Consider the following 25,177-nt stretch of genomic DNA (forward strand, 5'->3'; position numbering starts at 1 on the left):
CCTGAGGTGCCTTCCATGGCACTGGATGAGAATCAGGGGAGCCATATCACCCCAAGTCACTTACCTCCCCCACACTGGGTCTCCATTCTTGCAAGGGAAAAACAAAGGAGATGATGGTAATGTTCGATTTCTCACACTGGTTGATGGGTATGCATGCATATTACCCTTTATATATACATTACATACAGAGAATATTTTGTAAGTATAAATGGACATTAATTAACAATTAGGGAATTACATTCAGAGGTCTCAGTTTGTTTTCAACTGAAAATCAAGTATGCTTTGACATGGACTTTGCCCAGTGTGGTTGAAATAATGGCTCAGGCTGGGCGCGGTGGCTCAAGCCTGTAATCCCAGCACTTTGGGAGGCCGAGACGGGTGGATCATGAGGTCAGGAGATCGAGACCATCCTGGCTAACACGGTGAAACCCCATCTCTACAAAAAAATACAAAAAACTAGCTGGACGAGGTGGCAGGTGCCTGTTGTCCCAGCTACTTGGGAGGCTGAGGCAGGAGAATGGCATGAAACTGGGAGGCAGAGCTTGCAGTGAGCTGAGAACCGGCCACTGCACTCCAGCCCGGGCGACAGAGCGAGACTCCGTCTCAAAAAAAAAAAAAAAAAAAAAAGAAAAGAAATAATGGCTCAAGGTGAAGTTGCAGAGAGTATCACGGGAAGCACTCTGACTTTGGAGTCAGACCTGGTTTTGAATCCCAGTTCTGTAATGACCTTACATAAATTGCTTAGATATATTTCTCATTGACAAAATTGGGATAATCATACCCACACCATAAGGGAAATCGTAGCATCTGTGATAGTGCCCACAGTAGTGCTTACAAGTAGTAAGTGCTCAATAAATAATCACTATTATTAGTATAGACACCATTGATGGAAGGTACTGAAGTGAAATCACAGCTGGTTGATGTTTTAAACTAGTTGGTGAGAAATTTGTGGACGAGGTAGAGATTAAGCTTTCAGATGAGGAGTGGGATGGAATATGGTGCATTTCAAGCAATTTTATTCAACAAACATCTATTGAAGCACAAGGTATTATGGGAAAATATGACATAATCCCACCCCCAAGTGAATCACTTTCTTGTAAGGCTACGTTGTAAGTGCTAGGAGAGAGGCAGGCACAGAGTGCTCTGGGAGCAGCCATCCAGCTGGATGACTTAAATGAAGACATTGGAACCTAATTTGAAGGAAGCAAGAGGAGAAGGGTTGAGGGGGTTGCATTCAGTGCATATTTCACAAGAGAGACTCAAGAGTTTTGAAGATCTAAGGAGCTGGTTACATGAAAAGTTGAAGGAAGGCATTTCAAGGGAGGGCAATAGTGTGAGTGAAACCACAGCAGTAAAAACCACAGAGGCAGGAAGTAGCAAGGCACCCAAATTCCAAACGACCTGGGCACCTTGGTCATAATGCTGAGACCAGAGACATTGGAAGTATGGAAAATGAGGCCAGGAAGGCAAAATGGATCAGATAATGGAGGGTTTCCCATAGTTCATGGAGCAGCTTGGGGGCTGGGGGCACTGGGCGGGCCCATGAACAGGGGTAATTCAACACATGATGCAGGCACAAATGGATATTCACATGCCAAACATGGAATAACATATGACCCAGAGATTTCACTGCTAGGTTACACCCAACAGAATAGAAGCAGGGACTCAAACAGTCCGTGGCATATAACCCTTATATTGCCATGTTCATTCCACTGCAATATTATTCACAGTAGCCAAAAGGGGGAAACCACCCAAGCGTTCATCAACAGATGAACAAACACAATGTGGTGTGTATGTAGGTATCCAATGGAATACTATTCAGCTATCAAAGGGAAAGAAATTCTCATACATGCTACAACATGAATGAACTTTGAAAACATTATGTTAAGTGAAACGAGTCAGACACAAAAGGACAAATATTGTCTGCTTCCACTTAAATGAGCTATCGAGAAAAGGCAAATTCATAGAGAATGAAAGTAGATTAGGCCGGGCGCGGTGGCTCAAGCCTGTAATCCCAGCACTTTGGGAGGCCAAGACGGGCGGATCACGAGGTCAGAAGATCGAGACCATCCTGGCTAACACGGTGAAACCCCGTCTCTACTAAAAAATACAAAAAACTAGCCAGGCAAGGTGGCGGGCGCCTGTAGTCCCAGCTACTCGGGAGGCTGAGGCAGGAGAATGGCGTGAACCTGGGAGGCGGAGCTTGCAGTGAGCTGAGATCTGGCCACTGCACTCCAGCCTGGGCGACAGAGCGAGACTCTGTCTCCAAAAAAAAAAAAAAAAAAGGAGATTAGAGGTTAGGGGATAGGCAGGGGACAAGGGGCACTGAGAGAGGAGTTATTGCTTAATGGTTATAGAGTTTCTGTTTGGGGTAATGAGAAAGTTCTGGGAATAGATGGTGGTGATGATTGCACAACAGTATGAGTGTAGTTAATGGTACTGAATTGCACACTTAAAATCTAGTCATATTCTGACCTTTCTTCCTCTATTCTTTACATGAGTATTTGAGAGAGAGAGCAGTCAAGAGAGTGAGAGAGCACACTCAAAAGACAGCCACAGCTATCAAAAGCGTGAGCTAGAACAGAGGGGCAAGCTGGGGACAGAGAGCAACACAAGCATGCGCTATCCAGGGAGTAAGAGAGAGTGTGTGTGTGAATTAAAGAGACAGACCTGCTGATCAAGCCTGGGATGGCAGATGCTCAGAGAGAGGGAGACCACAAGCGACAGGAGAGAGAGCTGGAGCACGTGCAGCAAGGATGCAGGCACTTGGGAGAGCCACAGGGAGCCAGAGGCAGAGGGAGACTGTTCAAGGGCGAGCAACCCGGGAGGCAGCAAGAAGGTCAAGAGTGGGGAGAGAGCTCATTAGAGGGAAATAGAACTACCAGTCTGGATCAATCACGGCAGGGCAAGAGGGCAAGAGTGGGAGCAAGAGTGAGGGGAGGACGTGCTTGTATTCGAGAGAGCCAAGGCATAGTGAGGGAGGGTGAGCACACTGAGGATGGGCCCACCCAGTGAGCAGCTCTGAGAAATCAGTGGTGAAAGGGAGCGTGGCCACAGGTGTGAGCGAGGGCAGGGACCAGGGGCAGGGAAAGAGTGGGAAAACCAGGGACTGGGGAATCCAAAACTACTGTCACAGAAAAGACACGGGTGGTGGGGGGTGATAGCGAGGGGAAGGGGGGATGGTGGGGGGGTGGGCGGGGGGATGGTGGTGGGGGTGGGGGGAATGGTGGGGGGGCAGTGGGCAGGGGGGTTGGGGGAGTGGTGAGGGGGGGCAGTGGCGGGGGAGGTGGGTGGGAAGGCAAAGCCTAGAACTGGAGAGAGAAGAAAGGAATGGCATGCTTGCCCGCAGGAGGAGGAGACAGGCGACAAGAGTGTGAGAAGTGCACTGTGCCCATGTGCCCAGGTTGCTGCAGTAAGTCTCTCTCCCCTGCATGGGGAGCAGTGGCTGTCCTGGCCTGTACAGTTTTTCTGTAAAGGAATGCTATGCTTCCTCAATAATTTTGTCTTATTTCTTAACAAGATTTGAGTGTACACTCTCCACAGTGTCTGCCCTAGCTGCTGCAAAAGGAAAAAAGAAATAGAAATTATAACCCTCAAACTGAGCAGTATTGGGGAGATAGCAACAGGATATTAATGATGACTTTGGCTCTTTGTGCTAATCATGCTCTTATTAATTTGAAAAATTATGTTTTTTCCCCGCTTAAATGGGTATACTCTACAAGCAGAGGACTGAATGGCTGTGATAGGATGATAAATAAATATTATTTTTCCATTTAGGAAGGAATGGATAGAAGGAACAGACTCTACACAGCTTCTGTTCTAGCTCATGCTTTTGAGAGCTGTGGCTGTCTTTCAAGCGCACTTTCTCACTCTCTTGATTGCTCTCTCAATCACGTAAAGGATAGAGGAGGGAAGGTCAGAATATGACTAGATTTTAAGTGTGCAATTCAGTATGATTAACTACACTCACAGAAATAGAACTGAGACTTGATCATCCAGGATGTAGATTATTCTACCCTCTTAATTTGCTGTGGTTTCTGCCCTATTTTCCCATTTTATTTTTCATATTTATAAGTCCTTCAGTTGAGATTTTCTAGTGTGGAATGAAAAGCAAGAAATGAAACCCAATTCTGGCCAACATTTGGGAAAAGGGAGGTGAGACTTTGAACTAAGAGAAGATGTTGGGATTCTATGGGGTAGGCTGTGTTTGAATGGAACTCTCACTTACTGATTTGTTGCTTGATGATCCTTATAATTTCAATTGCACCTCATCTTTACAATTAGTTTTTCAGTTTCTGTGAGATCAGGTATTATACCTTCTACCACTTTTTACACAGCCTAATTTTCCCTCCCTAGAACATAAGATAAAGTGGATTTTGACAGCGCCAAGGCATAGGAAGTACTTGTTGACTTTGCCGCTTCATTGATTCCTGCATCATCATCATTATCATAAGCATCCTTAGCAAGTCAGCAGCCATAATAAGGCCCAGCACTGAGTGCAGCTCAGGACAAAGGGAATTAATTCATGGACAAGCACCTTGCCCTATGGCAGTAAAAGCAGACATATGAACATAAGGAAAAATCACTGCTTAAAGAGTAAGGTCAAGAGTGCAGCTTGCAGGCTGCTACACTGCCTTGGAAATCATAAGCAGCTTGCTGCCTGCCACCTGAGAGGTCCTGGGGTTTCCAGACTCCCAACATTCCTGTCTTTCAGCCTTTACCCACACTTTTTTCAGCCCACAATGAAATTCCCCCAGTCTGAAGAAGGCAGCCTGAGAAATGATAACCCTGAAACTGAGCAGTATTGGGGAGATAACAGCAGGATAGTAATTATTACTTTGGCTCTTTGCACTAATCATGCTCTCATTAGTGTGAAAAATTATATTTTCTTCACCTATTAAATCGGTATACTCTACAAGCAGATGATTGAATGTCTGTGATGGGATGACAAACACATATTATTTTTCCATGTAGGAAGGAATGGGTAGAAGGAACAGCCTCCACACAGAAATGAGGATGTTTAAGAAGAGCATGGAAAAAGAAAAAAGGAGGAACTTAAACTCAGATCTGGGTGTGCCTCTCCCACCACCCTTTCCTTCTTTCCCAACCCCTCTCCACTGCCAAGCACACAGCCTCAAAGGAAGGTGCAATTTCCAGTTCTGTATTCAGACTATAGGAGTTCAAGACCAGCCTGGCCAACGTGGCGAAACCCTGTCTCTACTAAAAATACAAAAATTAGCTGGGCATGTGGCGGTTGCCTGTAATCCTAGCTACTCAGGAGGCTGAGGCACGAGAATCACTTGAACCCAGGAGATGGAGATTGCAGTGAGCCGAGATCGCACCACTGCATTCCAGCCTGAGTGATAGAGTGAAACTCCAGTCTCAAAAAACAGAGACCTTAGTTCCCAAGTGGCCCCACCACAGACTGTTTGGAAAGCTGATGTATATACTGCATAGTCGTCACTTGGTATCCACAGAGGACTGGTTCCAGGAATCCCCTTGGATGCCAAAATTCATGGAAGCTCAAGTCCCTAATATAAAGCGGCATAATATTTGTATATAACTGACCCACATCCTCCTATATACTTTAAACCATCTCTAGATTACTTGTAATACCTCATACAATGTAAATGCTATGCAAATAGTTGTTACACTGTATTGGTTAGGTAATAATGACAAGAAAAAGTGTACATGTTCAGTACAGACACCGTGTTTCTTGAATATTTTTGATCCGTGGTTGGTTGAATCCATGGATGTGAAACCCATGGATACAAAAGGCCGACTCTGTGAGCATTCTCTATCTAGTAAGTGTGTGTCAAACCATTCACTTCTGCCTCTTCCCTCCTAGCATCTGCCTGCCCTTCTGCCATCCGAGCGCCCTGACTGCGCCACACCGCAGGCCATGGAGAATGAGCTGCCAGTCCCTCATACATCTAGCAGTGCCTGTGCCACCAGCAGTACCAGCGGGGCCAGTAGCAGCAGTGGCTGCAACAACAGCAGCAGTGGTGGAAGTGGCCGCCCCACCGGGCCCCAGATTTCTGTGTACAGTGGTATTCCAGACCGGCAGACCGTGCAGGTAAGATTCTAATTGATCTGAGTATTATACTCCTTAATCATCTCCAGAGCTAGCAAGGAGGAGGTGTTGGCATGGTCTGGTGGGATAATCTAGATGTGGACTCTAGAACAGGCATATGGGAGTGAGTTCGTAGATACACATTTGTGTATTGTTACAGGGGGTGAAGGATGTAAAATGGCTCAACCAGGGAGTTTGGAGGACATGTGTGTGAAAGTGTAAAGGGCAGACAAGTAACAATAACAAATAATACATGATCAAGAGCTGCTCAGCCGCAACCTAGACCTACTCTCTAAATGACCATTGTCCGGTGAAGAACAGATCTCAGTTTTTCAAAGACCAAAAACCAAAAAGAACCCCCAAATAATCCTTTGTCATTGCAGCTTTTTACCTTCTCCCCCAAAGCAGCAGTTGGCAAGTGTCATCCACAAGGCCTTCCAGGTGGCAGCTCACTGCTCCTAAATGCAGTCAGGGCCATGCACTACCATCTGCTGTGTGCCTGACACGGTACTAAGCATTTTGCACAGTTATCCTTTTGGTTATTATTAGGCACAATTCTGTAGTTGAGAAAACTGGGGCTCAGAGAAGGTAATAACTTGTCCAAGGTCATTCAGGTAAAGACAAAAAAATTGAAGCTAACTCTCCCCAGACCTGTGTTCTTAATCACTACAATGTTTTTTTTTTTTTTTTTTGAGATTCCCGGATAATACAGGCAGAAAAGAGAGACCACAGCTGAGAAGTGTTTACTCGCAGTGACTTTGCTATTACAGTTTGGGTATACTAGAAAAGTGACCTCATTCTGCTTTGAACTTAGGCCCAGATAAGGGAACGGGGAGAACCCACAGCAGACAGTAAGAGGGCCTGAAAACCCGAGTTAAAGAAGACGCCATCAGATACCCTGGACTCTTCCCTCTCCCAGTTATTTCCACCTCGTGCTTAGTGAATCCATGTTTCCTGCCCCTACCCTTGCCCCCAACCCCAGCGCCCGGCCCTGGCCCATCATGCATGAGGACCTTAGCTCTGATTTCTAGCCACGACATTCGGATATACCCACTCCTGCCATTCATCACAATTCTAGGCAAAATGGGGTGTGGGGTTCTGCTCTGGCAAGTGGAATCACCCAAGGTTGCATGCAGAACCATTCTGGGCTCCTCCTGTCTCCCTTCGTTGACATCCTCTTATGAGGAAGGGTCACAGGATCTCAACTACGTGGGCTGGACTGCTGGGGAGGTCACTTTCAGCAGTCTAATAGAAAGGCCTAGGCAAAGGGAATACAGACAAATAATTCTGGGAGAATAGAGTTAAAATAAAACAGGATCTCGGAGAGGGGTGTTCACATCAGAGGAGTGGAATCTGGGGGCAGCATGTGGAAGAGTTGGGATGGGGATGTCTGGGGAGACACCAGAGCCCACGGAGGATCTGCTATAATAACAGGCTGTTTTTACAGAACCCCAAATCTGAGCCAGAGGCTGTTTTGTCCTAGAGCTGTCAGCCCTAGAAGTCACACCAACCTGGGGAAAGCCTGACCTGACCCTGGGCCCCGTCCTGGCAAGGCTTGCTCGCCAAGATGGGGCCCACGGTCAGGAGCTACCTGTGGCCAGGGATTCAGCAGAGGTAAGGGTAGAAAATAGGGAGAAGCCTGGTCAAGACCACTGCAAGGCATCAACTGGGAAGAGATGGCAGGAGGTTGACCACTGGGAGAAGGGAGGAGAAATGTCTCTGGGACTCATGGGAAGAAGACAGAGGATCTTAGGGCTGGGAAAAGGCACTCGCTGTTCTTTGTTCCTGGGGATGGGGAGCATCAAAGGACAGCCTTTTGTCCTTTCCAGGAGATTGGCCAATCCCATCAGGAAAGAAGGAATAAGCAGTAAGGTCAGGGAATGGGAGACAGAAGCTAAAAAGAGGGAATGATGGAGAGAAAGAGAGAGGGAGGGAAAGAATAAAAGGGGGCTGGGCACAGTGGCTCACGCCTGTAATCCCAGCACTTTGGGAGGCTGAGGCGGGCAGATCACCTGAGGTCAGGAGTTCAAGACCAGCCTGACCAACATGGTAAAACCCTGTCTGTACTAAAAATACAAAAGAATTAGCCAGGCGTGGTGGCAGACACCTATAATTCCAGCTCCTTGGGAGGCTGAGGCAGGAGAATCACTTGAACCTGGGAGGTAGAGGTTGCAGTGAGCCAAGATTGCACCACTGCACTCCAGCCTGGGCAACAAGAGCAAAACTCCATCTCAAAAAATAAAAATAAAAAAAGAATAAAAGGGGAGTGTGCTGTCCCTGTAGCACTGGTCTGCTCTGCAAGACCCAGGCAACCTTCTTCTAAGGGATTGATGGGACTCTGAGAAGCTGTGGGCCTGGGGAGCAGCCCCAAGTCTGCCTTACAGCCCCAGCCTCAAGGAGAAGGCGTTGCCTCCATCTAAGTTTTCCTGTGGCTGGCTGTTGCTGAAGCTGGAGTAGGCCCCCTGCTGACTTTGCTCTTCCCTCCACCCCCATTCTTTTCCCTGCCTTATTGAGCTTCACCCTCATCTGAGGCTGCAGAGTGACAGAGGGAGAGGAGTGCCTGACAAGCCTGGTAGAGACCCTTCTATCTCCCTGAGCCTCCCTCACTGCCCAAGAGTTGGTTAAAGCAGTGGTGTGCAGCTCTGATTCTCCTCACCAAGGCGATGATGCAGGAGCAGGCCGTGCTGGGGAGGAGCTGCAGAGACAGGCAAGATAGATAGGGTTAGACTTGATGAAGAAGCTCTGCGAACAGCTGTCCTCCCACTGTTCTAGAGAGTGGCCACAATTGGCTATGGTGGTGGTCACAGATCTTGGCATCTCCCAAGCAGTTACAGAGGCCTGGGGTAGGCAAGGCATTACTGCCAAAGGGGTATTCTGTGTGGCAGCTGCCAGCCTGGCTCTTCTCCCTCCTCCCTCTTCTCAGGTGATCCAGCAGGCCCTACACAGACAGCCCAGCACGGCCGCTCAGTACCTGCAGCAGATGTACGCTGCCCAACAGCAGCACCTCATGCTGCAGACTGCAGCGCTCCAGCAGCAGCACCTCAGCAGCGCCCAGCTCCAGAGCCTGGCGGCCGTGCAGCAGGTGAGATTTGGGAAGGACCTCAAGGCTGGTGCCAGGTGTCCTGGTTGTGGAAGCGAAAGGGAGAGGAAGCAGGCACCGCACCCATGCTTCACCTCTTTCTCTTACTACAACCTAAAGAAGTCCTTGTGATGCGGGTACTACTGTCATTATCTCCTTTTAGCAGGTGAAGGACAGGGCCCTGGGTCATGCAGCTAGTGAGTGGAGTGGCGGAATGCTAGCCCAGGGAAGAAGTGCCAGGGATCCCCTCTCCTAACCACCTTACCACAGGTCTAGGGAAAGGACTGTGGGTTCCAGGGAAGCATTCATGAACGAAGGGCAGTGCCTATTTATCTTGTCTGCCCGTTGTTGCTGTCTCTCCTCCTTAGCTGAGAACACATTTATTTATCCATTTAGAAAAACATTTTATGTACCTTCTGCGTGCAAAGTTTATATCAGGCACTGGGTATACTGAGCACCCTGTCTTCTTGGCACTTCTAATGGGAGACAGCAAGTAAACAGGAACCAAAATAGCCAAGGAAACAAAATATTTAAATCCCTAAGTTATAATAAGCCCCATGAAAGAGAAGAACAGATTGCTCTGACCGAAGGGCAAAGTGGACAGCCTTGCATTGCATGGTCAGGAAAGGCCTGTCTGCTGGAGTAACACTGGAGCTGACACTTGAAGGATGAGAAGCTGGCCACAGGGAGAAGGGCAGCTTGGACACTATGGCTCATGTCTGCACATTCTCTGTGTGGGGGTGGTGGCTGGGTGTGATGGTGGTGGCTGGGTGTGATGGTGGTGGCTGGGTGTGATGGCAGTGGCCGGGCGTGATGGCGGTGGCTGGGTGTGTGGCGGTGGCCGGGCATGATGGCGGTGGCCGGGCATGATGGCGGTGGCCGATCGTGATGGTGGTGGAGCGGAGGGCTCCACACATTGAAGGCCGTGGCCTAATAGTTGGAGTGCTCAGTGGCAGTGCCTTGCCTTATTCAGTCCTCTCAGCAATCCTATCAGGCAGGTACTGTTACCATCCTCACCTATTCACAGAGGAGGCGGTATACTTGGCTGTGGGCCACACAGAGGCAGGTTGGGGGCTGACCTTCAGAGGCTGTTCTCCTTAACACCATCCTGCAGTACCTCCTGTGGATGATGAGAGCCCAGGAGTGACTGGGGGAGGTCTAGGACTCTAAGAGGAGTTTGTTCTTTCCTAGGCAAGCCTGGTAGCCAACAGACAAGGAAGCACTTCAGGCAGCAATGTGTCTGCACAGGCCCCGGCCCAGTCATCTTCGGTGAGTAGAATGGGAGAGCAGCAGCAGAGTCCACAGCCCCAGGACCAAAATGCCCAAGTTCCCAGACCCAATTATGGTGAATCTGTGGCTATGTAACATCACGGCTGGAATCTATTGCTCCTGCCGGGAAGAAAAAGAAAAGGACCTGTCTCTTACTGACCTTAGGTTAGTAACTTCCTGTCATCCTCCCAATGTCAGGGCTCTCTGTGGATAGCTCAGTTCTCCCAACATCGGATCCCCCTGCAGCTCTGCACCAAGGTCAGAGGTGGGGCAGGACTGGGGGATGCTCCAAGGCCAAAGACCACAGTTGGTCCTGAAGGAGGCTGAATAAACCAAGGAGCAGAAGAGGGGGGAGAAAGAAATGGATGAGGGGGACACAGTTCACCAACAGAACCTCCTGTCTCCTACCGCACATCAGATCAACCTGGCAGCCTCCCCAGCAGCAGCCCAGCTCCTCAACCGGGCCCAGAGCGTGAACTCTGCAGCAGCCTCAGGCATTGCTCAGCAGGCCGTGCTCTTGGGCAACACGTCTTCCCCAGCCCTGACTGCGAGCCAAGCACAGATGTATCTGAGGGCACAGATGGTGAGTACCCATGGCTAGGGCCATGGCTCAGGGGCACCAGGACAGAGGCAGAGAAGCTGGGAGCTGGAGAAGGGTGGGGAGGAAGCACTAGGGGCAGGGGAAGGAGATAAGGGGTGGGATAAAGAAGGGGGCCTGGAAGGCTGAGTGGAAGCTTTGGTACAGCCTCGAGGAGTTACGAAGGGTGGGGCTCCAGGCTGAAACAGAGAAAGTTACCTGCGATGCCACCTTTCCTTCGCCTCCTAGAGTGAAACAGAAGTGTCCCCTTATCAGAAACTCCTCAAAATTAATCAGGATGGGCAGAGCGGTTCATGCCAGGTGGTCCTGGACACCCAGACGTCCATGTGCTTGACAGAAATGGGGTCTTCCCCTTCCCACCATCCTTACAAGGACTGGCCACCTCTAAGTCAAGGGCCCAAGATGCTTTCCAGCTTCAGCGTGCCTCCATTGCCCTCCCAGCTGGGCCCCATTCTAATCAGAGGCCAGATGAGCTTGTTTGGGCAGGATGTCCTCAGGATAGCACCAGTTCTTTCCTTTGTACCTGTCCCTGAGGGGTGCAAAAGTCCTTAAGAGCCTACCAAGTCCCTAAGATTTAGGAGAATGCCCTGGGAAAATGGCAGCATACTCCCTGGGTGGCAATAGCATGCAGCCTCAGCTAGGGCTCAGTCGCCGTGGGTCGTGTCTCATACCTCCCATTCTGAAGTCTGCTCCTTCGGGCCCTTGACACACTATCCCGAAGGTAACACAGTCCCACCCCTCTCTTTGCTCTTATGGCCAGGACGTAACCTTTGGAGCTTGTCTGGTCTTGGTCCCACACATTTGCTCTTGGCTCCGAGTTCATCATTTGAAGCCCATCTCCATCCCCAGGGAACAGCCTCTCAGCACAAGGCATGAAATAGACTTCCATCTCCTAGGGAACTGGACAGACACACTGTGATGCTGCTGCCCAAAGCTGACTGTGTCTGCAGGTTTCTTGTCCCTGTGTTCTACTCCACTGGGGTCGTGACGCCTGCCTGTCTGCCTCCCTCCCCAGAGCAGGGCATACACCCACAGAGGAACAAGCACAGCTGCGCTATCGCAGAGTTCTAGGGAAAGCACCCTGTCAAGGCACCAGCACATCCACACTGACGCAGAGCTAGACTCCCACGGAGGTCGAGGTGTCATGCAGAGAACACCATGGATCCTGTACCCCACGGGATGGGATTCAGACACGAGAACGGCTCCAGGCAGTCCGCTTCCTCTGCCGTTGTTGTCTCCAGGCCCCTCTGAACCTAACTTTGACTAGCAAATGACCAAAAGGATACATCGAACTTGATCCCCTGGAGGGCAGTCTCATCATGGCTCAGGCCTGGGTTCAGCAGTGGGTTAGACCTGCAAGGTGGTCCTAGGGCATCCGTCTCGCTTCCCAGGATGCTGAGGAGGCGGTGGCTTCAGTGTATCCTGGGGATATCGGTCTCCCCTAGGATGAGCCCCTCACAGAGGGTTCTGAAGGGAACTCGGCTTTGGTGTAGTCCCAGAGCGGCTCTCCCCACCCACCCCTGCACCAAGCCTGGGTCAGGACACAACGAGCCTCTGGAGAAAGGCAGGCGCTCCCCCTGGACTCCCCCTTCCTTGTCTTTCTGCTTCTACGGTCCTGCCCTTCCTCATAGCCGCTCCTGGGCTAAACAGTTGTGTCCTGTGGCTGAGTCCACATCGGGCAGGTAAAAGGCGCCTCGTTTCCTGTGATTCCAGGCCCAGCCAGGTAACCTGGTGCAGGTAGCTAGGAGCCTAGGCGGCACTGTTCCTTTGTCCCCTCAGCTCATCTTCACGCCCACGGCCACCGTCGCTACTGTGCAGCCTGAGCTCGGCACTGGCTCCCCCGCCCGGCCCCCCACCCCCGCCCAGGTGAGGACTCCATGCTTGTGGGAGGGCAGGGGGGTGGGCACCCCCATAGAGGGGCACTGATACTGGGGAGGGGCACAAGGAGAGGCCGGGATCAGCTAGGAAAGCAGGCGGGAGACAGGACACCCCAGTGCCCCCAGGCCTGCGCGGCTACCCTCCTCCAGAAGGCCTCGGCCCCTCCTGGCTCTGTTTTGTTCCCTCAAACACGGGTCAGGAGCCAGAGGGCAGCCTGCTGAGGCCAGCATGATTGCCAGGGAGGGCTGGGCTGTGCTACCCTCCATGCTTTACACCTGCCCCAGGATTGCTGGTCTGGCTGCTGCTGCTCCATAAGTGGAAAGCCCCACTCTGGTTACACATGGTACCGCTGCCAGGACTCGAGAAAAATGGCATGGAAGAGGGAGCAGAGACATGTCCTGCTCTGCTAGGAGTACACAGATACTACTGTGGCTGCAAAGATTCTGTGGGCAGCGGGGGAAGGAACCCCTACCACTCGCCTCTCCCCACCTCTACAGAATGGGGAGGGCGACGGGAGAGGGCTGTTAGTAGAATTTTCAGTCTGGCACAGCCTCCATGTGTCCAGCAGAGGGCGCCAGGGACCAGGCTGAGTAAGCGTGCCGGCCGTCTTGGAAGGGCCGGTGGCAACCTTATTCTGAGACAAGATATTTGCCTGGTGACCTTGCTGGTCAGTTAACTTCCACTTTTGCCCTGGCCTTTTCCCGTGCGGGAAGCCCCATGCTCCCCGACGCTGGGAATTATTTCTGGGTGGTGTGCATCCAGTCCTGAAAGTGTAGGGGAGGAGGGAGGTCAACAGAAGGGACAGAGCCCGGCCTCCCCACCCCTGCCTGCCCAGCTGGGCATCAGGCCCTTCTCAGAACTCAGCTTCTTCTGCTGCTGGATGCAGTCACAGCGAACTCTCTGGCCCTGTTTAGCAACTCCACGTGCTTCTGGTTCCTCTTCCAGCCCCTAACACTTTCTCTCTCTCTCTGATTTGACAACCTCCTGTTCTATTCAGCCATTCCTGGATCCATCCCTCTCTCCCTCTTAGTTGTGTACTGGCATTGCTCCTACCACATTCTCTGGACTCCCACAGACCCCTCTTTTCCAGGTACAGAACTTGACCCTCCGAACACAGCAGACGCCGGCAGCAGCAGCCTCGGGCCCCACCCCCACTCAGCCTGTCCTGCCCAGCTTGGCCCTGAAACCCACGCCAGGCAGTAGCCAACCTCTGCCTACCCCAGCACAGAGCAGAAATACTGCTCAGGCTTCCCCCGCAGGTGCCAAGCCTGGCATAGCTGACAGTGTGATGGAGCCACTCAAGAAAGGAGATGGCAACAGCAGTGTGCCAGGGAGCATGGAGGGCCGGGCTGGGCTCAGCCGGACAGTTCCTGCTGTGGCTGCCCACCCCCTCATTGCACCAGGTAAGGTCTTCAGGAAGCAGGAATCCGTTCCCAGAAAACTCAGGGCCATGAGTCAGAAGGAGACTTTCAGACTTTCCTTTTTCCCATGGATTTGCAAAGATACCAGCCATGGGTCTTTCTCTTCTCCCTCCCTGTCTCGAAGAGTCCATCAGCTCCTGGCTCTGTGCCATGCTTCTGGTCTAACTTTATGCAGGGCAGCCATGTCAGTTGGAATAAAGGAGTGCTTCTGCACAGTGGGCACAGCGATGAATCAGGGTACACAGCCACAGCTCTGGAGCTGTGGGCACAACCTGGAGTGGCTGGAGGCGGGCAGTTGAACTATTTTGAAATTCTCCAAGACTCAGCAAAAAGGCCAGGGGCTAGCCAGAAGCATGTGAGAACCAGACAGGGAGATGGGAGTGTAGGAAGTTTATTTTTTCTCATCATTCAGCAAGCATTTGTTGGTTAGTATTTGCCAGTCATGTTGCCAATTCTAGGTGTGCAGAGATAAATGAGACTCAGGTCCTGCCCTCCACAGTCTGGCTGGGGAGACAGATAAGTGCAGTGCATATGCCATAATAGATCTAAGCTCTGAACACTGTCAGAACAGAGAAGCTATCTGGCTTTGAGGAGAGGAGCTAGGAAAGGCTTGCCAGTGAGGGTGACACTTGAGAATAAATCTAGGAGCTTGCTTGTGAGGCAGGTCCAGTGAATCCACATGCCCTGCTAGACCCCTCTCCCTGCCTACTAAAACTATCCCCATGCTGCCCATTGTAGGCACTCTTTCATGGGAAAATCTGCCAAGAGCCCAAGAAGCCAGTCCTATTGGTCTAGGCAACAAGACCACGCTGTTTTACCATAGAAATAGAGTGGCAGAGCACACAGCTTTGCATTAAAGAGAGAGTCACGCTGATCGCATCCCTGAGACAACCACTAACCGCAGTCCTCTCTCAAACCATTTTATCATCCAATCTAACCTGCGGGTCTTTTTCTTGAGAAAATACATCAAGAATATATCTCAATACATCTTTGGCAAAATAGGATAGGATTTTTTTTCCCTAAAGGAGTGTGCAGTCAAAAGAAGGGAGCCAGATATAGAAGCAAATCCATTCCACTTCATAAATTCTATTTTAGGACTAAGTACCAGGCACAGTGTGGGCACAGATGGTCAGCTGCCTGCCAGGCAGAATGGGTCAGAGACACCATCCCTCAGAGGACACGGCACATGAGCCTTGCGGCACGAGCACGTGACCCGACAGACAGAGTGGGGAAGGTTCCCAGGCAGAGAAAAGCAAAGCAGTGCACATGGCACTGAGTTAGGAGGAAATGGGGTCAAAATCCCTCATTCACCTTCTCGAGGCTTCAGAAATCACCCAGGGGCAAAGGGTCAGTTGCTGCATTCCAGCGGTCACCGCTGAGCCAAGAAAGGCGCCTCCCCACGGAGGCCTCACGGCCCTGTGGCTTCAGATGTTTCTCACTGTCTGGCATGGCTTTCTCCAGAAAGTGGCCCAGCCTCTTCCTTTTATGGAAAAAGAAAGTCAGGCTCAGAAGGGTAGACTGGGGGCTCTTTCAATGCGTTGAAAGCAGCTTGGACTAGAGCTGAGACCCCAAATGAGCACTTCTAGTTTCTCGTTCAATCTGCATATGCCCTGGAGGACTATCTGCATCTCAAGCCTTCCTGAGGACCCCCTTCCGGCCCAGGCCGAAATGTAACCTCTTTCTAAATCTAAGCCAGCACCCCAAGTTCTAACACTGTTGAAAAGAAAGACTAGTTCTTGGGTTCCTCCTACGGCTGCTAGGCAACTCAGTTCTCAAGAAAACTGGACAGAAACGGGACCAGCATTCATAGGACGTCCACCATGTGCTAGATAACGTGTCCTGAGTTGTACGCATCACGCTTCTTTAAACCCTGTAAAGATCCCTTTCCAGTAGGTGTCCTTATCCATTTTACAGATGAGCAAACTGAAGCTCAGAGAGGTTCTCCAGGAGCTTACTACATCTGTCACGCACTCAAAGTCACCTAAGTAGTAAGTGGCAGGACTGGGGGCCGAGTCAAACACTATTCTTCATCTCAAGCCAGATTGTCCCTCTCAGTTCTTACAGTAATCTGGGGCCTCCTCAGCCTTTCCTGTTTCTGACCCAAAGCTGAAAGAGTCTGGGGAGGTCTAAGCCTATTCAGGGTTTGCAGAGTCTGGTGGAGACCCCATGTAAAGGTAAACACCAACAGGTGACAGGCTTGAGGCCCAAGGGCCTAAGCCTAACAGTGCCTGGCTAGAATGCAGTGCAGAGACCAGTGGCTTCACAGAACTTTCTCTGGAGCAGCTGTGAGCTGCAGTCCCACAAAGAACCTCTCCCCAGAGACACAAAGCAGTGGGCCTGCATTGTTCTGCCTCCCACTATCCCGTTCATTCTTCCTCTCTCCCACCCCTTCCTCTCTATAAGCCCGGAGATTGCGCTCCCTGACTCCCACCTCCCAGATGGAAGGCAGCTGGGGAGGTTTAGTAGGGGAAGATCCTCTCAGGACTCCTGAACAAAAAGGACTGAAATCATTCTTAGGACCTAGTGCAGGGCAGCCAGGAGCAGCACCTGTCTTGGGCTACACAGTTCCCTGGGCAGAGGTGACTTCTGGCCTCCTGCCCAGCCAACCCACTGTCAATGAACCAAGGGATCTGAGAGCAGGAGAGAAGAGCGTGCTTGAGCATGCGTGTGTGTGTGTGTGTGTGTGTGTGTCTGGGAGAGAGAAAGCAAGCAAGCGTGCATGCATTTTTTGTTTGTTATTGGAGCATTTTTTGAGCTGGCTGGCTGGCTTGCTGCCCCCAGGGAAAGTAACCAGTGGAGACTTGCAGTGGGGTAGTTGGTGGGGTATGGCAGAGAGGAATGTGTTCTCCTGGGGGCTGTTTCCTCCCAGAGCAGGCAGACCCTCCAGTCCCAGCTGGGACTGCTCCCACTGACAGCTGTTTGGGGGCAAAGCCCCTCCCCCATGGCAAGCTCCCTGCTGTTCCTGCTCCTGTCACCTTGGCAACCAGCTTCTTTAGGCTCTGCAAATAGAAAAGGTCCCTTATGCCGAGAAAAGGGGTGGGGGAGCAGGTGGGGGAGGGGAGTAAGGGGCGGAGAACAGAGCCTAAGAGGTTGGGCTTTGGAGGGGAAGGAGAAGGGCCTGGCTTGCCCTTCTCACTGACAGGGCTGAGCAACGGAGGGCAGAAGTGGGGCAGGCAGCAGGGGTCCCTTGGGCCTGGCCTCCAGGGAAGCCGAGTCCTAAGGAAGTGGGCCACAGCCCCAGATAGGAGACTTGGTTTTGGAGTTCTCATTCTAGTGGATAAACTCTGGGCTTTGGGTGCACACTCAGGCCCAAAGGTGAGGAGAAAGTTGCTGACCGGGAGGGACACGCTGTGATAAAAGGGAACTGTCGAGTTGTTGAAAAGCTGGGGCCCTTTCACCCAGTTGGGCCTTCAGATGCCAGGTCTTTGTTCTGCATCCTCAGCCCGCCTCAGGTCTCAGCTGAGGAGCGAGAACTCTGCTGGAAGGCCACACAGCTGCTTTGTTTGAACACAGAGAGCGTTTTGTGCAGGGGCAGTGATTTCTGTCTGCGATAGGCTGGACAATGCGATGTTGCTGATTCTAGGATTCTTGGGCACCCTGTTTCCCTCCCAAAGCAGCCTCCAAACTGCAAGCACACTTTTACCTAGGGAATCCAATAAAAACCAAAGCATACAGGAGGGACTGTCATCCACTAGAAATCCCCAATGATTTTGATGTTAAAATCGTGGAACCAGCCATGGAGGTCATTTCAACTATCCACTGTAGCACCAAATTTAGATGACTAAGAATCTCTTTTTATGTTGGGAGAAAAATCCAGATGATATAGGCTATCAGTGGAGGAGCTTTATATTTTGCTTAACATCTTTCACTGTGCATACGAGCCTGTGTGTGTGTATGTGTGAGAGAGAAAGCCGACTGACACACAAAGGGTCTTGGCCTTGGTGGACGTTTCTTCTTTCCCAAAATTCTTCATCCTAGGCTTCTATTAGACTATTTCCCCAGTTGCTGTGGACTAATAATAATACTTACCAGTTAAAGAACAGCCATGTTCCACGTACTGTACTAAATGCTTTACCTACATATCTCACTTAATCTTAACGGTGGTTATTCCATTTCACAAATGAAAGAGGTATGGCTCAGAGTCACTGTCATCCCCAAACCATTTGTCCCTTTAATTATGTGGCTCAACAGATACTCATTTAGCACCTATTATGTGCCAAACATTACGCTGAACACTATGGGTATTAGATGAACAAGAGTTTAAATTCTAATGGGGGCTGCAGAAATTTGAGTTGTGCTTTGAAAAATGAGTAAGTTTCAAGAATGGAACAGGAAGAGGAGGATCTCAGCTGGCACTGGGAAGCACCTAAGCCCAGAGTGGCTGTGTGCGCGTGTGACCATCTGTGTGTGTAAGTGGGACCCTCCTTCCTTTTCCCTTGCCCTCTGCCATTAGCTGTGGGTCTCCTAAAACTCAGTCCTGTGGCCTGTGTTTCACTCACAGAGGAGTTTGTTGGTTCATACCTTTCAGACATCCACCACCTGTCTGCCAGCGACTTCCTAATACACATCCATCCCCGTCCTCCTCCCTTCTCCCCATACATTTCAGCTGTCTATAGGATAGACATCACCCCGCCTGCATACAAGTTTTTTTTTTTTTTTTAATTTGGAGAATTTGTAAAACAAAAACCCTGCATCTTCCTCTGTGGAAAGGGCCCCTCTACCGTATCCTGAGCACTGTCCACAATTGCAAGGTCCTCCTGCACCCCAGACTCACAGAGTTATTTTGACTTCACAGCTACCATTTACTGAGCATCTACTAGGCATTGAGCAAAGGCAGTGAACCTCTTTGTGGTTTAAACAAAATATTCCTTTTGATACTAACAACTATGTGGTATGTATCACCGTTTACAGAACAGCACGTCTAGATCTGGAGAGGTTCAGCAATTTATCTAAGATTGCACAGCCTGTTGGTGTCAGAGCCACCAGGGAGGCAGAGCGTTACAGCGGGAAAAGCAGTGGGCTTCGGAGTGAACCTAGTTTCAGACCCCAGTTTCATCACCTATTAGTTTAATGACTATGATCAAGTTACTTAAGCTCTGTAAACCTCCATTTCCTCATCTGTAAAACAGAGGTGATTATATTTCCCACAGGCTGTAAATGACTGAGGTGGCCTGCGCAAGTGACTGGCACAGAGAAAACCCTCCCTCATTCCCATGCTCCATCACCACCCAGCTTGTCACCAGTTTGTCACCAGGTTCTGATGACACTTCCTCTTGTTTTGGCTTCCTGCTTTGCTTAAGGCCTGCTGGTGGGATGAGGCTTAACTGATCGCCAGGACATCCTACTCACAACTGCTAGAATTATCTCCCTCAGAGACTGTTATTTCCTTCTTGTTTAAAAACCTTCTCTGTAGCCCGGCACAGTGGCTCATGCCTGTAATCCCAGCCCTTTGGGAGGCCGAGGCAGGTGGATCGCTTGAGGTCAGGAGTTTGAGACCAGCCTGGCCAACATGGTGAAACCCCGTTTCTACTAAAAATACAAAAATTAGCTGGGTGTGGTGGCTCATGCCTGTAGTCCCAGCTACTTGGGAGGCTGAGGCAGGAGAATTGCTTGAACCCGGGAGGGGGAGGTTGCAGTGAGCCGAGATCGTGCCATTGCACTACAGCCTGGACGTCAAGAGCAAAACTCCGTCTCAAAAAAAGAAAAAAACCTTCACTGTGTCTTTATGTCCTCCTTGATCAGCTGGAATGCCTAGTCTATAGTAAGGGCTCACTAAATATCATGTTAATGACTTCTGACTGACTATCTGACTCCGTGGGGGACCTTCAAGACCCTCCCCCCACTGCCCACTGCACCTCTCTGACTGCTCCTGGTGTCCTCATGCAGACCCTCTGTTATGGCCAAGCAAATATGCTGTTGTCTCTGTCTCCCACTCCTACCCCTTTGTGACTTTCTTGGCGCTTTCCCTCCCTGCCTCCTGGCATAACAATCCCCTTTTGTTGTCCATGTCTCCAAGATTGCCTCCAGAATTCCCAACTGCCTGTAACTAATACTCCTAGGCTTGCTGTACTCGCTCGTCCTTACTGACTCTTGTTATTCACTTGGCCATCAGCATCTTGTAATATGCAAGGCACCATGCCTCACCTGTCAAATGAAGTCAAGTTTCCCTTCACTTACTGCATTGTACAAGTCACTTGGAAACTACTCTCAGTTCTTGCTTGTAAAATAAACACACTTCTCAATTGCTTCATGGGCTTCTTGTTAGAAATAAATGAGATTTAAATGGTAAAAATTCTTTGAGAAGTTCAAAGCAACACACAGTAACAGATAGTATTTTAAGAATAGCTGCCATTTACTGAGCATCTACTAGGTACCAAGTGTTGAGCAAAGGCAGTGAATCTCTTTGTGGTTTAAACAAAATATTCCATTTGATACTAACAACTATGTGGTATGTATCACCGTTTACAGAACAGCAAGTCAAGATACAGAGAGGTTGAGCAATTTATCTAAGATTGCACAGCCTATCAGTGTCAGAGCCAAGATTTAAACCCAGATCTGACTGACTCTAAAACCCATGCCTTTATCGACTTATGCTATACTGCCATCCTCTGCCAAGGGCAGGCTAGGGGCAGAGATGCAGATAACAGTTTATTTTATAATGCTCCAAGCTGCTTAGCAAAGAATCCTGTACACAGCAAGTATTTGGTAGTTTTTCCAGAGGGCTGCAGAAGAGGCCTGAAAACGTTCAAGCATAATCAGACTATCATAGAGTGCCCCTGCAGCTGGCAACCCAACACCGTTTTATAAGTTTCTTACAGGGAAACTTCCCTTAGCTCTACTTCCCCTATCAAACTCCTCCTGACCCCAAGCCAAGGGAATGCATCATGGAAAATTTGTGTGGCTATTGCTTTAGAGTTTTCTAAAAGGAGCTTTCTTGTCTATTCTTGTGTATGCGGAGCACTGACCTCTAGAGCCAACCCCAACCTTAGTTCCCTCCTGAAGCCTAATCACATGAAACATCTTTAGGGATGAGCAGCCTCTAGAAGGTGCTAGCATAACTTAGACCCAACCAAAAACTGCCTCCTCTTCTGACTCCTCTCTGTTAGACACCTTGGGGTTCAACTATACATGATGACCTGGAGATCCCTGAATTCACCACAGTATTTTATGCCTCTGAGTCTTCCCAAATGCTGTTCCTTTTGTCATCTTCCTAACTCTGAATCATGTTAAACACTTGCTCTGGGAAACCTTCTTTGCTCTCCTTCCAAAGCTGAATCCCCTTTTGCATGTTCTCAATATTCTGTGCTTATCGCCTATCATAACATTTACCAAATTATGCTGAGAGTATCTGTCTACCATCTGTCTCTTACTAAACTGTAGTCTCTTCTAGGGACCATGTTTTAGCCAGTACCAACCATAGTACTTGGTGTGTGGTGGGTACTTAATAAATTGTTTGTTGAGTGAATGAATGGTTGAAAGTATATCTTCCCTTAAGAGTAGTGGTTAGTAAAAAGATCTGCCATTCCTCTCCCACAGGCATACTCTCCTTGCCTGTAGGCCAGGTAACATCAAACTCTAATCAATTATAGTAGACTTCTGGGAAAATGAGTGCATAAGTAGTCCTGCAACTGTAGTTGGTATGCTGGCAGCTCCCATATACTTTGAGGCAAGAGTTCCAGCATTTCTGGGACACAGAGTTGTTTCTTGAATACTTGAAGCCTTGAGAACAAGTTTTGTAGGATAAACAAGTCCCACCATGTTGTCTGTCATTCATTCATTCATTCAGCAATATTGATTGAGCATCTACTAAACTCAAGATATTTTGGAGGAAACAAATGACTCACATAAATTCTGCCTACTAAAAGAGATAAGTCACTTACTGAAATAACTCAGACAGGTATAACCCTTACCTCTATTTTAAAGATGATGATGGCCGGGCGCGGTGGCTCAAGCCTGTAATCCCAGCACTTTGGGAGGCCGAGACGGGCGGATCACGAGGTCAGGAGATCGAGACCATCCTGGCTAGCACGGTGAAACCCCGTCTCTACTAAAAAATACAAAAAACTAGCCGGGTGAGGTGGCGGATGCCTGTAGTCCCAGCTACTCGGAAGGCTGAGGCAGGAGAATGGCATGAACCTGGGAGGTGGAGATTGCAGTGAGCTGAGATCCGGCCACTGCACTCCAGCCTAGGCGACAGAGTGAGACTCTGTCTCAAAAAAAATAAAATAAAATAAATAAAAAATAAAGATGATGATACAGAGGTACAGAGAGGTCAAGTAACTCACTCACCCCATGTCACAAAGCTGGTAAGCAGCAGAGTTGGAATTCAAATCCAAGCATTTTGGCTCAAGAGCTCATACTTGACTTCTGGGCACACTGCTTCTCTGAGGGCAGTGCAAAGCAAAGCGGCCTGCATGTCATCTCAGAGAAAGGGGAAAGTACTGTCAGCTGTAAAGGCCAGAGAATGGTGACTAGAATTTGATTTGTGGCACTCTAGACAGTATGAGAAAAGGCATATACTCTGTACAGGGTACAGTGAACAGTAAAGATTGCTTGGGTCAAATAAATAATAAAAATTAAAAGGGTGATTTATGTTGTAAAGAGATCCTGAATTCTTCCCAGGGGCTTTAGACAACTGTAGACAAAGGAGAGTCCCTGGCAGTTTTTAGTGAGAGATCAGATCTGTGCACCAGGAAGATTAGTTTGCACTCTCTAAGCTGGATTACAGAGAGAAGAAACTGGAATCAGGAAGACCCTTTACTGCAATACTCTAAACAAAAGGATTTTTTTTTTTTTTTGATCCAGGATAATGCTGGAGTTAAATCATGATCTTTGTTTTTATTAATCTCAAAAAGTTAAGGATGTATTAATATATACCCCAAATACCTTGGGGTCTCTGATCTATGAATTGATTCAAGCCTTATGAGCTTGATTTCCACCCTTGGTGTATAGTAGCCTGGTTTATCCTAAAACAATTGCTTTCAGTTTTCCATGAGCAGCACAGGGTGGGGAGAGAATGGGATAGGAGAGGAAGCACAGGAATAGAAGCCAGGACAGCAGTCCCCTTTCCCGGTCTTTTGGGAAAACAAGTGTATGCTTATGCTGTATAGATACAGAATCTTTTCCCTCTGTAACCCTTTTTCCTTATTAACCCTGAATTGTAAACTACTTTCCTGCTATAGCCACTCAATCAAATTCTAGATGTGGAAGAGATTTATGTGATCACCTAGCCCAGACCTCCTCTTTCACAGATTAAACTCTGAAGCCCTGAGAAAGAAGAGTACCTTGTCTCAGGCCACACAGCCAACAAGTACTGGGGCATGCCATTGATCCTCTCAGCCTCCCTGACCTGGACCATCTCCAGCTCCCACCTCACATGGGCAGCCCCTAAGAATGATTCCACATTCCGGGGGCAGGAATCCATGATTTTGCATTAAGGGAGAAAAAGTTTTGGTTGCATTTGCAGTGACGACGCCCATCATTTGCAGATTGTTCTGGCTGTGGGCACCTAACAAAGTCCTGTGTGGCCTCTTCAGTGTCTCCCAGGTGCCTTATCAACAGCCTTCTCAAAAGTGCCTGATTGTTAAATTCTGACCTATTCAACGTGAGATAAGGAGACACAGCTTAGATTGGGATCAGGGACAGTTTATAATTACCAAATGCCTGCTGGCATTTCCACAAAGGTTCTGCCATCAACCCAAACCCAACACACTTCCCTCAACATCACACTGGTGTCCAAGTTTCCCAAACCCGTCATTCAGTATCCTCCATATTAAACCCCTGTGGGCCATCCATAGTCCGTCTCTCTCTGACTAGACAGTCACCAAGACCCATTTTGCTTTTCCTTTGTAACACGTCTTATTTCTGTCCTTTCAAATCCTATTGGAATTCTGCTTGGAATTCCATGTCAGGCTGGGATGAGACCATTCAAAACTTGCATGTGAACAGACAAAATTCAAGAAGGAAGGCACCTCCCCTAACTCAGTTTGAAACCTGCTTACTTTGCATCCGTTGTATCACAGGATTCTTTTAAAATGTGAGCTCAGGACCCAGAATTCGCCTTTATCCTTACTGGCTTGAGGCTTTAGTTGTAAAAGTCCATTTGCAGGCCTCCAGCTGTGGCCTGCCATGCATTTGGCTAGCTCTCCAGCCGGGGAAGTCTCTGTAGAGGGCAGTTTTTAAACAGGACAGATTCAGCTGAGCTGCTTCGTCCTAGGCTGGCCTGGCACTAGCCAGAGAGTGATCTGTGTAAAGACAATCTCTGAGCTGAATTTCCTGAATCCCTACTCTAAACAAGGCATGAGCTAGACACTGAAGGGATTACTAAAAAATATAAGAACTCTCACCTCAAAGAGTCAGCCTGCTTAAAATGGAAGAGGGAAAAGCTAGTATAGCAACATATGGCAAAAAATAAATTCCTGTCAGGCACTGTGTTAGGTTCTGGAGAGAGATACACGAAGTTTCTGACCACAAGGAGGTCATGATCTGGAAGATAGATAAGAAACAATTACAACCCACCTTAATAAGCATTATTATGATAGAGGTGGACCCTGGATACTTTGAGAACCTAAACCAGACTGATATAATAGTTATGACTAGAAATGATTGAATATGACTACGTGCCAGGCACTGTGCTGTGCACATTAAGCCAGTTTTCTGTCATTTTCTTCTCATTTCATCCTTTTAACAACTTGTGTACAGGAATTATATTTTTAATTTTTAGATTGGGAACCTGAGGCCCAGAGAGTAGTTAGTCCCAGGTCCCTTGGTATATAACAGAGGGAACCGGTAACCCAGCCTTGGTCTGCCTGATGCCAGGATCCAATAACTACCATTGTCTACTGGCTCTTCCTGGAGAT

General features: G+C 49.1%; 1 protein-coding gene across 1 annotated transcript in view; it reads left to right on the top strand.

Annotated features, from left to right (window-relative positions):
• Positions 1 to 25,177, top strand: part of PHC2 (polyhomeotic homolog 2) — a 117,930-nt gene that overhangs the window by 59,275 nt on the left and 33,478 nt on the right. Inside the window, exons 2-7 of the mRNA XM_026457192.1 lie at positions 5,849 to 6,076; positions 8,997 to 9,155; positions 10,344 to 10,421; positions 10,840 to 11,004; positions 12,799 to 12,885; positions 13,988 to 14,300. Of these exons, the coding sequence (XP_026312977.1) occupies positions 5,903 to 6,076; positions 8,997 to 9,155; positions 10,344 to 10,421; positions 10,840 to 11,004; positions 12,799 to 12,885; positions 13,988 to 14,300 (976 nt within the window). The 5' untranslated portion in view covers positions 5,849 to 5,902. The remainder of the gene's footprint in view (positions 1 to 5,848; positions 6,077 to 8,996; positions 9,156 to 10,343; positions 10,422 to 10,839; positions 11,005 to 12,798; positions 12,886 to 13,987; positions 14,301 to 25,177) is intronic.

This window comes from Piliocolobus tephrosceles, chromosome 1, assembly GCF_002776525.5.
Source record: "Piliocolobus tephrosceles isolate RC106 chromosome 1, ASM277652v3, whole genome shotgun sequence".
NCBI classification, from domain to species: Eukaryota; Metazoa; Chordata; class Mammalia; order Primates; family Cercopithecidae; genus Piliocolobus; species Piliocolobus tephrosceles.